General features: G+C 53.5%; 1 protein-coding gene across 1 annotated transcript in view; it reads right to left on the minus strand.

Annotated features, from left to right (window-relative positions):
• Positions 1–15,368: 15,368 nt before the first annotated feature.
• RAPGEF3 (Rap guanine nucleotide exchange factor 3) overlaps positions 15,369–16,504 on the minus strand; it is an 88,703-nt gene continuing 87,567 nt past the window's right edge. Inside the window, exon 28 of the mRNA XM_077838909.1 lies at positions 15,369–15,803. Coding sequence (XP_077695035.1) covers positions 15,685–15,803 — 119 coding nt within the window. The 3' untranslated portion in view covers positions 15,369–15,684. The remainder of the gene's footprint in view (positions 15,804–16,504) is intronic.

The following is a 16,504-nucleotide window of genomic DNA, read 5'->3' on the forward strand; positions in this document are numbered from 1 at the left end:
AAGAAGTCAGGATAACAAGAGCAAGGGCCCAGGACTGGCTATCAGGAAGACCTGCCATTTTCTATTTCTGGCTTTGCTATTGAGTCACTGTGACCACAAATAAGTCATTTCACCACTGTCTGCCTCAGTTTCCCCAATGATAAAACGGAGTTCAACGAGATGGGACTTATTATGTTAATTTTACAGGGTGAGAAAATGAGACAGAGATGTGGGCCCTGTCTACACTACAGACCTGTAGTGTGTTTGTAAGCAGGTGGCCCCTCCCTCATATTTGGTTCATACCCCAACTGACATAGTTCCTTAGCATGTGTGTGTCCCTTGCTTCACCCCATGTGAAAGCAGGGCTAGACACCCTTTTCCGGCTGTGCAGGAGGGAGCAGGTACTTGGTGCCTCAGGTCTGAACAAGCGCTCAAAAATTAACTGTGATATTATCTGATTAAAATATAACCATATAGCTCATTGTTGCAACCACTGCTATATATTTGCAGCAAATATTTTATAAAGGCTGTTGAGTGAGGTGTCTATGAAAAAGTTATGATTTGCTGGTTATAATTATGCTATCTGTATGCATGTATCATTTTTGTATGTGAAGTTATAAGTATTGGCTCTATACTTGGATTTCAAATGTTTGCTCCTGGGATAACACCCACAAGGTAATGCCCAGCAGATCTTGGAGGGACTATTCAAATTAAGTGGCTCATCAAGAAACACTTGGTTGACAATGGACCACGGGAGATGCCCATCTACACTGAGTGGACTGTCATGTAAACGTGCTGTCTGGAGTGTAGGTAATGGCTTCCTGCAATGACTGAGGGAAATTGGGCATGAGCATGTGACTTGCCCAAAATCTCCTTCCTTAGAAGTTTTTAAGGTCAGGCTTGACAAAACCCTGGCTGGGATGATTTAATTGGGGATTGGTCCTGCTTTGAGCAGGGGGTTGGACTAGATGACAAAGCTCTAGACCAGCAAGAGGGGACAGGATATTGAAGGGTATGTGCTGTTTAGGAAAGACAGAAATAAAGGTAAAAGTGGTGGAGTAGCATTGTATATCAATGATGAGGTAGAATGTAACGAAATAAGAAGCGATGGAAGGGATAAGACAGAGTCTGTCTGGGCAAAAATTACATTGGGGAAGAAAACTATTAGAGCCTCCCCTGGGATAGTGCTTGGGGTGTGCTATAGACCGCCGGGATCTAATTTGATCTAATATCTAATTGGATATGGATAGAGCCCTCTTTAATGTTTTTAATGAAGTAAATACTAATGGAAACTGCGTCATCATGGGAGACTTTAACTTCCCAGATATAGACTGGACGACGAGTGCTAGTAATAATAATAGGGCTCAGATTTTCCTAGATGCGATAGCTGATGGATTCCTTCATCAAATAGTTGCTGAACCGACTAGAGGGGATGCCATTTTAGATTTGGTTTTGGTGAGTAGTGAGGACCTCATAGAAGAAATGGTTGTAAGGGATAATCTTGGTTCAAGTGATCATGAACTAATTCAGTTCAAACTGAACAGAAGGATTAACAAAAATAAATCTGCAACTAGGGTTTTTGATTTCAAAAGGGCTGACTTTCAAAAATTAAGGCAATTAGTCAGGATTTGACTGAAGAACTTATGGATCTAAAGGCAGAGGAGGCCTGGGATTACTTTAAATCAAAGCTGCAGAAGCTATCAGAAGCCTGCATCCCAAGAAAGTGGAAAAAATTCATAGGCAGGAGTTGTAGACCAAGCTGGATGAGCAAGCATCTCAGAGAGGTGATTAAGAAAAAGCAGAAAGCATACAGGGAGTGGAAGATGGGAGGGATCAGCAAGGAAAGCTACCTTACTGAGGTCAGAACATGTAGGGATAAAGTGAGACAGGCTAAAAGTCAAGTAGAGTTGGACCTTGCAAAGGGAATTAAAACCAATAGTAAAAGGTTCTATAGCCATATAAATAAGAAGAAAACAAAGAAAGAAGAAGTGGCACTGCTAAATACTGAGGATGGAGTGGAGTTCAAGGATAATCTAGGCATGGCACAATATCTAAACATATACTTTGCCTCAGTCTTTCATAAGGCTAAAGAGGATCTTAGGGATAATGGTAGCATGACAAATGGGAATGAGGATATGGAGGTAGATATTACCATATCTGAGGTAGAAGTGAAACTTGAACAGCTTAATGGGACTAAATCGGGGGGCCCAGATAATCTTCATCCAAGAATATTAAAGGAACTGGCACATGAAATTGCAAGCCCATTAGCAAGAATTTTTATTGAATCTGTAAACTCAGGGGTTGTACCGTATGATTGGAGAATTGTTAACGTAGTTCCTATTTTTAAGAAAGGGAAAAAATGTGATCTGGGTAACTACAGGCCTGTTAGTTTGACATCTGTAGTATGCAAGGTCTTGGAAAAAATTTTGAAGGAGAAAGTAGTTAAGGAACATTGAAGTCAATGGTAAATGGAACAAAATACAAAATAGTTTTAAATGTAACCCTTCTACCCGTCAGAGTTGGCAGCAACAAGGGCCAGGTTCAATATCTAGGGGATCCATTCCAATAACATAATGCAAACCGGCTCAAACCCCCACCCAGTGACCTGGGACAAATATATACCACCCCCGCTGGGCGCCTCCAAGAGGCAATACTTCCCCTCTAGCAAGCACATAGTCTGAGTGTAGCAAAAAGCCTTTTAATAACAGAGAGAAACAATGTGGCATTATGTTGGGGAAACACCACCAGCAGGATTCATAACACAACCCATGAGCAAAAAAAACCCACCCCAAGCAAATTGGGGCATGCCTTTGGTTTTTGAGTCCAGCAACCCCAAATCACCCAAAGTCCCAAAAGTCCAATGACCCAGAAGTCTCTGTCCCTGGTCAGGAGCAGCCCCAGAGTTCGAAAGTTTATCTGCAGAGCTTTACCTCCCAACCTGGGTGGAGATGGGACGGGGGTAAGAGGCATCTTACATGATCTGAAGCTGACCGCCCCATAGCTCCATAGCTCCACTCCACTCCACTCCACTCCGCTCCACCAGCCGCCCCACAAACTCCTTCACTCAGCTGCACTCCACTCCACAGCCCACAAGCAGCTCCTGCCATCTACAAGCTGCACCACATTAAATTGCTTCACCAGCCTGTCCACAAGGCACTCCAGCCGTCCCGCAAATTGCTCCACAATATATCATCAGGCTCCCCCACTACTTAACACAACACTCAGTGATTTCAGCTTGTAGTAGGGGAGCCCCAGTGCTGGTACACTGTTAGCCCAAAGTGAGCTCAGCGGCCTATAACTAGACTTTTAATGAAATCAAAATTAGCTCTGATATTCTACAGTGGAGAGAGGAGAAAGTGCAATTAGCATGTAAGACCCTCACCAAGGAGCCCATACCACCAAGTATTAATACTTATCCCCAGCCTCTCTCTATTCACACAGTTTTGGAACCCATGACCCTTGCCTAGCGAGTGCTACTTAGCTGATGGTGAATCCCTCCAGCATAACAAAAGGCCACGTACAGTTCCAAGCACAGTTCCCATAATCAGGGTAATAACAATTTATTCTTCCTGCCCCAATAACAGAGACATTGGGGATCCCACAGCAGCCAAAGTGACCATTTGGGCAGCTATGGTCTCATTCTAGGCGTGGTGGGTGTGCCTATGCAAATGAGATCAGCCTCTGAAGTTCTTTTCCACAACTTGCCACACCTCACCACCAGATGTCAGGGTGGAGCTCATCCTGACACTGCTTACATACAAAAGGTAGATCGTGCCATACCAACCTGATCTTCTTTGAGAAAGTAGCAGATTTTTTAGACAAAGGAAACATGGATCTAATTTACCTAGATTTCAGTAAGGCGTTTGATACTGTGCCACGTGGGGAATTATTAGTTAAACTGGAAAAGATGGGGATCAATATGAAAATTGAAAGGTGGATAAGGAATTGGTTAACAGGGAGACTACAGCGGGTCCTACTGAAAGGTGAACTGTCAGGCTGGAGGGAGGTTACTAGTGGAGTTCCTCAGGGATCACTTTTGGGACCAATCTTATTTAATCTTTTTATTACTGACCTCGGCACAAAAAGTGGCGGTGTGCTAATAAAGTTTGCGGATGATACAAAGCTGGGAGGTATTGCCAATTTAGAGAAGGACCAGGAAATCATACAGGAAGATTTGGATGACCTTGTGAACTGGAGTAATAGTAATAGGATGAAATTTAATAGTGAGAAGTTTAAGGTTTTGCATTTAGGGATTAATAACAAGAATTTTAGTTATAAGCTGGAGACGCATCAATTAGAAGTAACGGAGGAGGAGAAGGACCTTGGAGTATTGGTTGATCATAGGATGACTATGAGCCACCAAAGTGATATGGCTGTGAAAAAAGCTAATGTGGTCTTGGGATGCATCAGGCAAGGTATTTCCAGTAGAGATAAGGAGGTTTTAGTACCGTTATACAAGGCACTGGTGAGACCTCACCTGGAATACTGTGTGCAGTTCTGGTCTCCCATGTTTAAGAAGGATGAATTCAAACTGAAACAGGTACAGAAAAGGGCTACTAGGATGATCCAAGAAATGGAAAACCTGTATTATGAAAGGAGACTCAAGGAGCTTGGCTTGTTTAGCCTAACTAAAAGAATGTTGAGGGGAGATATGATTGCTCTCTATAAATATATCAGAGGGATAAATACCGGAGAGGGAGAGGAATTATTTAAGCTCAGTACCAATGTGGACACAAGAACAAATGGATATAAACTGGCCATCGGGAAGTTTAGACTTGAAATTAGATGAAGGGGTTTCTAACCATCAGAGGAGTGAAGTTCTGGAATAGCCTTCCAAGGGAAGCAGTGAGGGCAAAAGCCCTATCTGGCTTTAAGATTAAACTCGATAAGTTTATGGAGGAGATGGTATGATGGGATAACATGATTTTTGGTAATTAATTGATCTTTAAATATTCATGGTAAATAGGCCCAGTGGCCTGTAATGGGATGTTAGATGGGGTGAGCTCTGAGTTACTATAGAAAATTCTTTCCTGGGTATCTGGCTGGTGAATCTTGCCCATATGCTCAGGGTTTAGCTGATCGCCATATTTGGGGACAGGAAGGAATTTTCCTCCAGGGCAGATTGGAAGAGGCCCTGGAGTTTTTTCACCTTCCTCTGTAGCATGGGGCATGGGTCACTTGCTGGAGGATTCTCTGCTCCTTGAAGTCTTTAAACCACGATTTGAGGACTTCAGTAGCTCAGACATAGGTGCGGGGTTTATCGCAGGAGTGGGTGGGTGAGATTCTGTGGCCTGCGTTGTGCAGGAGGTTGGACTAGATGATCATAATGGTCCCTTCTGGAGGCACTGCCAGAGATGATCCCTGGGGTGCACGTGGCTGTGTTCTGGAGGAGTGGGGTCTGTAACTGGGCCCAAGTCTCTTGCAGTCTGTTGGTAGAGCTGCCTCTTTACTGGACTTCTTGCTGCTGGATGGTCACTGCCCTTGACAGAATGCTGCCCTGTCGGGGAGGGATGGTGTCTGACTTCTTTGCACCTCAGCAGGTGCTTGGGCAGCCATTAGGAATGTAGGAATGGCCTAATGGGCTCAAAACCAAGGTCCCTCTAATTGTTTTCTGACAGATGCATGGAAGAGGAAGGAGCGAGGACCCTGAGGTAGCAGAAAGGGGAGACTCTACCCTCCCCACCACATTAGATCTCATTCTGGTCTCTAATAGTGAGGCCTGATCTACACTGAAAAGTTAGGTCGAGCCAGCTACCTCGCTCAGGGGTGTGAAAAATGCAGCCCCCTTTGTGACATAGTTAAGCCGACCTAACTCCTGGTGTAGACAGAATTCTTCTGTAAACTGAGGTACCATCTCTGTGGCAGTGCGTTACCGGCAATAGGTAGCATCTACGCTAATGCACTGCAGCTGTGCTGCTGTAGCCTTTCAAGTGTAGACGAGCCTTTAGACTGGCTTAAGCCCTGCAGAAGGAAGGACAATACCCTGTCTAAAACTTGTCACTAATGATGCTGTTTCTGGATAATCTTCTCCATACAACTGTCCAGTCCCTCCCTGACTTTTGCAAAGCTTTTGGCCTCAGCGATGTCTGGGGAAGGGATTTCCACAGTCCCATTATTGCATATTGCATGGAATAGCATTTCCTCTTACGGTTTCGAATTCCCCTCTTTTATTGTAATCAAAGAGCCCCTGGTTGTGCTGAGGGACAGAGAGGACAGAAACCCCAGTTCTGTGAGGCAGCAGGAACAGAAGCTCCATTTTCCCAGCTGTAGACCAGTCATGACCTTCTAGACATTTATCCTGTCCCCTCTTGCTGGTCTCCTTTCTCAGGTAACGACCTCAATTCCAGCTCGCTGCAGGGGAGAGCTGGTGTTCACAGGCCTTTTCACGGGGCATGTTGCACTCCCTCACTGCTCTCGCCACTTGCTGCCTGGGGCTCTTCATCCAGAGATCTCAGAGAGCGGCACTGAGCTTGGTGAGGATCACAACCCCCTTCCTAGTTAGATGAAAACTGAGGCATGGGGGTAGTGACGGGTCCAAGGTGATAGTGTCAGCAGCAGATGGGCCGTTGTCCCTGGTAAGGGCTGCTGGGGGCTGGCCCCAGCACCATCCACCATGCTGGTTGGGGGCTGTAGAACAGTGCAGCTGGTCCCCGGGTTTAAGGTAGATCCTTCTCCCTAGTGGCCCAGCTGCCAGCTCTGAGGCTGCACCTGGGAGCTCTCTCACTCTGCTGTGGTCTAAAACCTCTGTCTCCCCCTTGGCAGGCTGTGCCATGAACCCCACCTACCAGTCCTCTCTCCTCCCTGGGATCCTGCTGACTGTCTGTTCATAGAATCTCAGGGTTGGAAGGGACCTCAGGAGGTCATCTAGTCCAACCCCCTGCTCAAAGCAGGACCAATCCCTAATTTTTGCTCCAGATCCCTAAATGGCCCCCTTAAGGATTGAACTCACAACCCTGGGTTTAGCAGGCCAATGCTCAAACCACTGACCTATCCTTCCCCCCGTTCTGCTCTGTTCCTCTGGCACTGCAGGTATGGGACAAACCTGGCCGAGAGAGCCTCATGCCCACAGTGCCTGGCAACCAGGAGTCCAGTATTTATAGGGCTAGAAGCTATGCCCCTAGCAGTGATCAATGGTGCCTGATGCTTGCTCTGAAGCCTCTGTAAGGTGACACTTGCTGCCAGGGCTGGCCTTAGGGAAAATGGTGCCTTGGGCAAACTTGTATTTTGGTACCCCTGACCCCCTTGGGCTCCCCAGGCTCCCCACCCCCTAACTCCTGCACTGTGCCCTCTTCACCCCTAACCCCTGCACTCCACTCCTGTGCCCACATGAGGAAATTGACCTGGATGCATGGAGCAGCGGGCATTGCTGCTCACTCCTCCCTTGAACACTGCTTCTCTATGCCCACCCTAGGGGCTGTGAGCGGGGGAGCAAGGATTGACATCAGGGCTCCCCACATCCAAGTCACTTTCCCCACCTGGGCTGTGTAAGGGGTGGGCAGGGCCGGAGAGCAGCAGCTGCTGATGCTCGCCTCACAGCACAGCCCAGGTGGGAAAAGTGACCTGGCTGCATGGAGCACTTGGTGCTGCTCCTTGCTCCCACCCTCACAGCTCCCTGGGGGGGGCATGGAGGAACATGGTGGGGGGCAAGCAGTGTCTGTGCATCACCACTTCCCCCCACCCCCATGTTCTTCCACCAGGAGGAAGCAGGGAGAGACCGGGGCGCACCCCCCCCCCCCCACGGTGCTCCCCTGCCAGCTCGGAGCAGCTTCTGACTCTACACTGGCAACGTGCTCCTCTGCACTGCCACACAGCACCCCCTTGACCATGGCGCCCCTGGGCAGTTGTCCGGGTAGCCCACCCCTAAGGTCGGCCCTGCTTGCTGCTATTCTATGTGGATGGGACTGAGCCAAACCCCTGCTCCAGGACTCCCTGAACATTGGGGATGTCTATGGGGGTGGCATGTTTCCAGCTTCTGCCTGGCTCAGCAGAACATGTGTAAGCAGAGTCAGGATGGGCTCCACCCTGACATCTGGTGGTGAGGTGTGGCAAGTTGTGGAAAAGCACTTCAGGGGCTGATCTCATTTGCATAGGCACACCCACCCCGCCTAGAATGAGGCCATAACTGCCCAAATGGTCACTTTGGCTGCTGTGGGATCCCCAGTGTCTCTGTTATTGGGGCAGGAAGAATAAATTGTTATTACCCTGATTATGGGAACTGTGCTTGGAACTGTACTTGGCCTTTTGTTATGGTGGAGGGACTCACCATCAACTGAGTAGCACTCGCTAGGCAAGGGACATGGGTTCCAAAACTATGTGAATTGAGAGAGACTTGATGGGTATTAGTACATGGTGGTGTGGGCCTGTTTTTGAGGGCCTGAAGCACCAATTGCACCTCTGTCTCTCTCCACTGTAGAATGTCAGAGCTAATTTTGGGTATATTAAGAGTCTTGCTACAGGTACTGTACTGCATTCACTTTGGCCTTAGGGTGCACCAGCACTAAGGCTCCCACTACTATGAGCTGAAATCACTGAGCACTGTGTCAAGTAGTGGGGAACTGGAAGATCTAGAGTGCAGCAGTGCTGTTTGTGGATAGGCTGGTGGAGTGTTTGTGAGATGGCGAGGTGAGCAGAGCTGTTTGTGAGACGGCGAGCTGTGCAGAGCGGAGCCGGTCGTGAGACGGCCGAGCCGAGCCGAGCCCTGTGGGGCAGTCAGCTTCAGGACATGTAAGGTGCCCCTTACCTCTTTCCCCCCCACACAGGCACATTTTAGCCAGACTGGGGAGTAACACTCTGCAGATGAACTTTTGAACTCTGGGGCTGGTGATTTGGACTTTGGGTGATTTGTGGATTGCTGGACTCAAGAGAGGTTTGGGATCTGGGACTCAAGAACCCGAGGGAAAGGATGTGGCCCAATTTGCTGGGGTGGGTCTTTGCTCATGGTTTGGTTAATGAACACTAGTTGTGGTGTTTCCCCAATTTAATGCTAATGTTGTTTACCTCATGTTATTAAAGATTCTACTACACCAAGACTCTGTGCTTGCAAGAGGGGAAGTATTGCCTCTTTGAGGCGCCCAGGGGGTGTGTAAGATTTTCCCAGGTCACTGGGTGGGGGCTCGAGCCAGTTTTGCATTTGCTTTGATGAGAGGGAACCCCTGTGTACTGAACCCAGCCCTTGCTGCTATCAACTTGGCCTGGCAGAAGGGTTACACATGCAACACCTCACTGTTACCAGGGTGTAGGTGCTAGCCTGGCCTCTCCTGCTGCTTGGTCCCAATGGGAGGGAAAAGAGGGGCCGAATGTTGAAGGAAGCGGCTGAGTTTGCTTGTACCCTGAACATGGCCGTGCAGGAGGAACTGGTGCCCAGCCTGAGTCTGTGAACTTGGCAAGACTGGCGGGGGGGGGGCTTCTCCTGGCCTAAGAATGGGCAAAGATATTCCTGTGGTAGCCTAAGTGCAGCGTCCTATAAAGGTGCCTTTGTATTTACCCCTCAGGCTGAAAACTTTCTGTGCAGAGAGCCTGCTAGTCACTGGATGGCCTCTCTGCACTCCTTCCTGCCTATAAAGATACCGATCGGGGCTGAACATATGATGACCCCCCAGTCCCTATGGGCTGCCAACAGGGTTTGCACCTGAGATCTTCCATGCCAAAGCACAGGCTGCTTCCCTTGAACTAGAGAGGGAACTCTGTCTGGTGGTAGCAGTAGTAGGCTGTTATCCTCTGTGGATCAGCCACTAGAGGGTGACATCAGACACACATTACATCTTGTGAAACTTTTAACGGTCAGGCAGGCTTGTCACTGTGAAGACGAATGAGGGAAAGGCCTGTGGTGTGGTGCAGGATGTCGCTAGCCAAGGCCCTGCCCCTCTCTAACAAGGCTCTGAGACATCTGTTCTGTAGAGGGGCCTTCCCACTCTCAAAGGGAGGGGCAGGGTTGTAGCCTTCTCTGACCCGTTCGTGAATGACTCTCGGGATGCACTAGATCTCTGCATTGGTATGTACAGCAGCTCTGTTCTTTGGAGAAACCTGCCCTGGACTCCCAGGAGTGAGGGAGTGGCTCCCTGCCCTGAGCCTTAAGGCTGAACCAGCCAGACCCCAGCAGGGCAATGGGCCCCCAAACCAGTTCCTGGGCTGTTTGCTGGCTGCTCAGAGACAGTGCAAGGGCATCTGTCCCTGGTGTTTCGTCCCAATGGGGTGGAATCATGTGCTCTCCATGCCGCATGTGACTCCTTGGGACTCCGCCCTCGGGGCAAGAGCACGCAAGGCAATCTGAGGCCCTAGGTGTACCTTGGCCCTGTCCCCACACAATGGCCCCACCCCCATGCAGGAGTGATGGTAATGGGCCTCCCCACTCTGCAACACCTCCCAGTATTCGCCGCCAGCTGGCAGGGGTGTCTTTCAAGGGGAGGGGGAGAGGGTCCCCAAGCCTCAGTCTGACCCTTCCGGGGCTGCATTTCTGCTGGGCCCTGCATAGGCACCACGGCTCACTAGCAGGAGCTGTGGTGTGTTGTCAACCCCCAGTGATGGCCCCTCTAGCCCCCAGCTGCCTGGAGAGCTTTGCTGAACGTCACCATAGGGACCCAGCTCTGCACTTTCAAACAGGGCTTCTGCCCCAGGGGCTGGGTGCTTGGTGCCTCTGAAAACTGGCCAGCTTTTCTCTAGGTGCCTACGTATGGCTTCTTGAGGCACCTGTGCTCCATGTTTGAAGAATGGCCAGGCCCAGCATTGCAGATAGAATCGCGGCCAATGGGAGCTTCGGGGGAGGTACCTGGAGGAGCAGCCAGGGCAACACACAGACCCCCTGTGCCCCCCTCCCCCCGCCGGTCCTGGCCACTTCCCAGAGCAGCGCGGAGGCAGGGCAGACAGGCAGGCAGGGAGCCTGCCTTGCCCCCGGTGTGCACCAGGCCGGAGCCGCTCTAGGTAAATGCTGGGGGGACCAGGGGGACCGCGTGCCACGTGTTTGAGACCCCTGGACTAGATGACCTCCTGAGGTCCCTTCTAACCCTGATATTCTATGATTCTATGAATCCTGGATGTGCCCAGCCAGGTACCAGTGTAAGCACTAGGCGAACTAGGCAGCCGCCTAGGGCGCCAAGATTTGGGGATGCCAAAAAAGGCTCTGGCGGGATGAGCGGTGACTAGCTCGCAGGTGGGCAGTGGCCTGGCGGAGTGGGGGCGGGCTTGGGGTCGCCCCCCCCCACTGATTGCTCTCGCCCCACCTCTCCCCCTGCAGGTGCCAGCCCTGTGCCCAGCCCCGGCTCCCCTGGACCCAAGGAGGTGAGGCGAGTGGTCGGGAGGGAGCGCTGGGCACCCAGGCTGTAAGGGCGGGGTGAGGGGGAAGGCTCAGGCTGCTGGGGAGGGGACTCCATGTGCTGCCCGGGGGGCTCTTCCCTGTCAGGGGGAGACAGGGGCCTGCTGGTGCCAGGGGCTCGGGGGGGGGGGGGACCCTGTGTGCCAGGCTCTGGGGGAGGGGTGACGTGGCATGACATGGCTGGCCGGGCTGGGGGGAGAAGTGCGGGGGGGGAGGCTATATGCCACACTCTGGAGCGGGGGGCAGGGTCCTGTGGGCTGGCCAGGCTGAGGCACGGGTGAGCTGGGCTAGAGGGGGCTGTGTGCCACGCTCTGGAGACGGGAGCAGGACTCAGCTGTGTGCCAGGCAGGGCTGTTGGGGGGGGGCATGCTGTGTGCCGCGGGGGTGCTGTGTGCCGGGGGAGAAAAGGTGGAGGGGTGGTGGTGCTGTGTGCCGAGCAGGGCTGGGGAGGGGAGACGGCGGGGGGGGGGGGTGCTGTGTGCCAGCGGGGAGAAGGTGGAGGGGGGACCGAGGGGGCTGCGTGTCTGGCTGGGTGCTGTGAAGAGGGGTTGTGTGCCTGGCTGTGGGGGCTCTTTGTGTGCTGGACTAGGCTTTGGGTGGGGAGGTGGCAGACCAGCAGGCCAAGCCAGCCAGGGAGGGGGCTGTGGAGCAAGACGGAGTGCGCTGGTCTGGGTTTTGGGGGAGGTTGGGGGGGGGATGCTTTGTGCCTTGCCAGGCTCCAGGGGGAGGCAAGGTGGAAGTTTTGCCTAGGGCGCAAAATATCCTTGCACCGGCCCTGCAGGTACATGGCATCCATGGCATCCCCCATGATCTACATGGTGCATATAGATCCACCTGCTTCCAGCACGATTGCAGCAAAGCTGCTGGAGGAGTTATTACAACACTGGAGGGTCTAGCTCCCATTCTCACCATGTATCTGGAGATGGTGCCTGCAGGGCTGCAGGTCTTCAGCTGCGGGCAGCTCCTGTTTCCAGTGGCTGTGTTAACAGGGTGGGTCCGGGCATTACTTCACTGCTGCTCAACTGGAGTCTCTCTCTGTACCAGACAGAAGTGCTTCAGGAGCCACCAGGGACAGTCTCTTCAGTTTGAGGCACTAACCAGAGACCAGGCCACGTCTGTGCACAGACTCAGCCTTGTCCTCTCCAGCACAGCCAGTGCGTGACGGAACCCACCAGCCTATGGCTTCAGTCAGACACCTCGCAAGCTGTCCCACCGGTCTGCGTGGGTGAACTGGCTCTCCCTGGAGCAGGGGCCCTGAGCCAGGGACTGAGCAAATGGCGGGGCAGCGTGAGGAGGGGGCCGAGAGCTCCATGCTGCGCTACGAGGGCAGCTCTGCACTGGGCAGGGCCCTGGGGCCAGTGGAGGAGCCTGACCACTCTCAGTTCCTTCCGCAGGGCAAGCTCTGCTCCTCCTGGAGGAGCAGCGTGGACGTGGATGGTTGGCTGGTTCCTGCAGACTAGCCCACTCTGGGGTCTCCCATCGTGTCAAGCCACTCAAGGGGCTCTGTGCTGGCCATGCAGCCAAGGCGCTGTACTGAGCTGGGGGTTGGGAGCATGCTGCCATCCTGGAGCTCATCCCCCATGACCAGCATCTTGGGACCACCTTCTAGGCAGCTCCCAGGGGGCACTTGCCTGTGCTGGGCACTTGCCCTGGGCTGAGAGTGGACACCAACTATCCCAGTGCCCAGTCCCTGATGCTTCTCCCTGACGCAGCCACCCTGCTCCAGCCAAGGGCTGGTTTATCTCCCTGAGAAGTGACTCCATCTGTGGGCGATCCTGGCCTGAAGAGGAGCAGGAGACCACGTGCCATGAGCCACCTAGGACAGGTTCAAGGCTTGAGGGAATCACACTGCCCCTGGGGAAGAGCCCCAAGAGCACTGGCTCCCCTCCAGCAGCTCCCAGGAGATCCCAGAGGCTTAGATGGAGCAGGCTGAGAGTGTGCTGGGGGACAGCTGGCAATGCCAGCACTGCCTGAGGATGGTCGGGGAGACACGGTGCAGCTGGGGCCGACACGCCGGTCTCCTGTACCACGGCAGCGCTGGGGCTAAGCCTAGAGTACCGTGCAAACAGAAGGACCCTGTGGCAGAACTGGGAAGAGAGGCCGCTCATTGGGATCAGTTAGGGGAGGTTCACACCTCTGCAGGGAGACTGAGCTTGGGTGTCACTTGATCTGGATGGGGAAAGGGGACTGTTTCTCAGAGTCTGTACTGGAGGGGAGGGGAGCTGGCTTTTACCAGGCTGGAAGGTGGAAGTGCCTATGAAATGCATCATTGTCACAGCTCACCCAGCCTGGTGCCCTTCCCGCACTCTCCCCTGCAGCCCAGTACTGTCTCTGTAGCTGTTCGTGGGGTCCCTGAAGCTTGTGACAGTGGCTGGCTAGCACAGGCCACCAGGTGCTACAGCTTGGCTGGTTTTTAATAAATATTTTTAAATGGCCAGCCCCTCGTGTCCCCCTCAAACTGTCGCCAGCAGGCTTTAATGTGTGCCCAGGTCAGAGTAACTCCTCACCTGCTCCCAGCCTGCTGCTGCCCTAAGCCCAGTTCTGCTCACCTGTAAGAGCCTCACAGCAGCTGCTGCCCCATTCTGACTCTGTTGCTGAGCTCAGGTCCTGCTTGCTGCAGGATGCCTGGGCCTTAACTCCACCCTGCTCCTATCACCAGCAGAGCTGAAGGACAAACCTCCCCTCTGGCAACGTCTAAGTCCCAGCCAACTGGCCTGGACCCAGGGGTGGACTAGGTCATTCAGAGACAGGCTCTCCCTGAGCCTTCAGGCTGATGAGCTAGGTGGCCCAGGGCCTTGCTCCCAGCTGGGAGCCTTGAGCTCACACAGCCAGTGAGGACCATGTCAGCTGTAGGCAGCCTGCTGCCTATATGCCAGGAGCTGCAGGGCAACAGAGCTGAGGCAGGAATTATAAGCCAAGGACCGTTCCCCCTGCAGCAGGTGCACGGGACACCTCCTGGTGTCCCTTCCCCAGAGCGTGTTTGGCTGCAGAGTCCAGCTACCCAGCAGGATGCCCTGTGTCCTACATGCTGCCCCCAGTACAGGCAGTGTTGGGAGGGAGTGGTGTAAGCACGTGCCCAGTGACGCCTGGGGGAGAGGGAGGCATTCAACTTATCTCATGGAGGTGCTGGTTCCGGGGCTGGTGCCGCTGGATTCCTCTTTCCCCTCCTGCTCTCTGGGGCTTCCCAGAGCCTTTGGGCTGAGCCACCTGTCAGGTACTAACTTAAGGAGGTGACTGAACATTTGGCTGAGGCCTTGACCCCCAGGCAGCTCACATGGGTGCCCTTGGCCAGCCCCCTCAGCACTGGGCCCCCAGAACTTTGCACCCCTGTGCCCCACTGAGCCACACTGCTGGGCTGGAGCACCATGCCTGGGGCCCACCCTGGCCGGCAGTGAGCTGTGTGCCCAGAAATCCTGCCTCTTCTCTCTGCAGCAGCTGTGGAGGGACCTTTTTATTCCCCACTCTTGGAACTCAAATGAAGTTTCAATCCATCTTGGCAGTGGAGCACCAGCCGCCACCCCATATGGAGCAGTCAGCACAGGTTCTCCGGCTCCTGCTTCCAATGGGCCCTCTTCTGAACCCACCACTTGCTAGTTACCAGTGGGCACAGCTTTTACCCCCATGTCTACACTTGCAATTAGAGTCGTTCTCCAGCATGGGCTAAGTTAGGCCCGAGAAGCCTGGGCCTGAAGGTATTCTACCTCTTCCAGTTTAGCCAGGGCTGGAGTGCCTGCTGCCTTGTCTACAGGAGGGCTCTGGTACTCTGGCTGGCACAATTTAACCCACCCCAGCCTCACCCAGACAGGTCCAGCAATGGGCACTGTAGCTAGGGCCCAGGCTCTGATGTGCCCGGGGACTGTCCCCTTCCACAATGGTGCTGGGGGTGCAGGAGGCTCTTGAGCAGAGAAGCCGCATTCCTTCCTTCCCCTTGCTGGAAGTTCCACGCTGGAGATGCTGCTGCAGGACCAGGAAGGAAAACATCCCTGTGTATAAAAAATACTTCTATTGACGGCGGTGGATAAAGCCAGAGTGTCCAGCCCTTCTTCCCCTGGTCCTGCCCCTCCCTGTCTCTCTTCATAGCAGAAGCCATCATTGGGGCTGGCCCATTACTGCTCCAGGCTCTAGCCAGCTGGCTCCAAGTCTGAGAGGAACGGTGCAGACCGAGTGGTTCCCAGTCCTAGCTGGGCAGGCGGTCTGGCAGATGGGCTGCAGTGGAGTCCCTCTGCAGCGGGGACAGTCGGAATGCATGGCCAGCCCTTGCACCACGCAGGAGGTGGAGGGCATGCACAATGGCCCAGTTGCAGACAGGCAGGGGCACTGTGCTGATGGTGGGCTGAGGAGTTTTCCCTTTGGAGGGTCTAGCCTGGCCCCTCCTGCTCCGCCCCTGGTCCCAAGCATCAGGACTCGAGGTCCCGGGAAAGCCGTGATAGCTCCTTCTGGTTGTCGATCACTTTCAGGTGCTGGAGGTAGGCCTGGGTGGGGGCAGGACTCCGCCCACTCAGGGACTGCTCAGAGCCTGCAAGGAAACAGCCCCAGATCAGAGTGACATTCTTGGCAAAAGCCCACAGCTCAGCACAGGCAGCTGTTCCCTCACTGCCCCACAGCTTGACACTGAGCCCCAAGGCTGCAGTGTTAGCCCAGTGCTGGGTAAGGGCAGCGACAGCTGGCAGTCCAGCTCATGCCTGGCTCTGTTGGATTCTGCTCCAACAGAGCAGATTCTGCTGGGCTGTGCAAGGAGGGAATTCAAAGCCAGGTCTGCAGGGGCATTCCCACAAGTGACCAGTGGGAAAGGCAGGGGCAGTGCAGCCTCTGTACCTGCTAGGCTGGAATGTGCACAGGACTGGGAGCCAGGAGATCTTGTGTTTGATTCCCACCTGACAGACTGATGCCAGGACAGTCCCAAGGTCCCAGGGCGAGTTAGTGACAGAATCAGCACCTGCTTACCTGGCCCATGCTTAACCCATCCGAACCCAGCAAGGAGAGGAGCGAGTGCAGGAGGGGACTGGGAGGCTGAATGACTGCCAGGCTCCAGCAGCCGCTTCTGTCCCTCCTGGGGCTGTGTCAGGTGGGTAAGTGGGAAATTGGGCTGCAGTCAAGAAGCCAGCGGAATCGCAGTCAAGCAGAACAGGGCACTACGTGCACAGGGGCTGGGCCCTCAGAACAGGAGGGGAGGCAGCCTTGGGCTATGCCCCCCGAGCTGCCCTGGAGGCATGTGGC

Source organism: Eretmochelys imbricata, chromosome 20 (genome assembly GCF_965152235.1).
Source record: "Eretmochelys imbricata isolate rEreImb1 chromosome 20, rEreImb1.hap1, whole genome shotgun sequence".
In the NCBI taxonomy this organism is placed as follows: domain Eukaryota; kingdom Metazoa; phylum Chordata; order Testudines; family Cheloniidae; genus Eretmochelys; species Eretmochelys imbricata.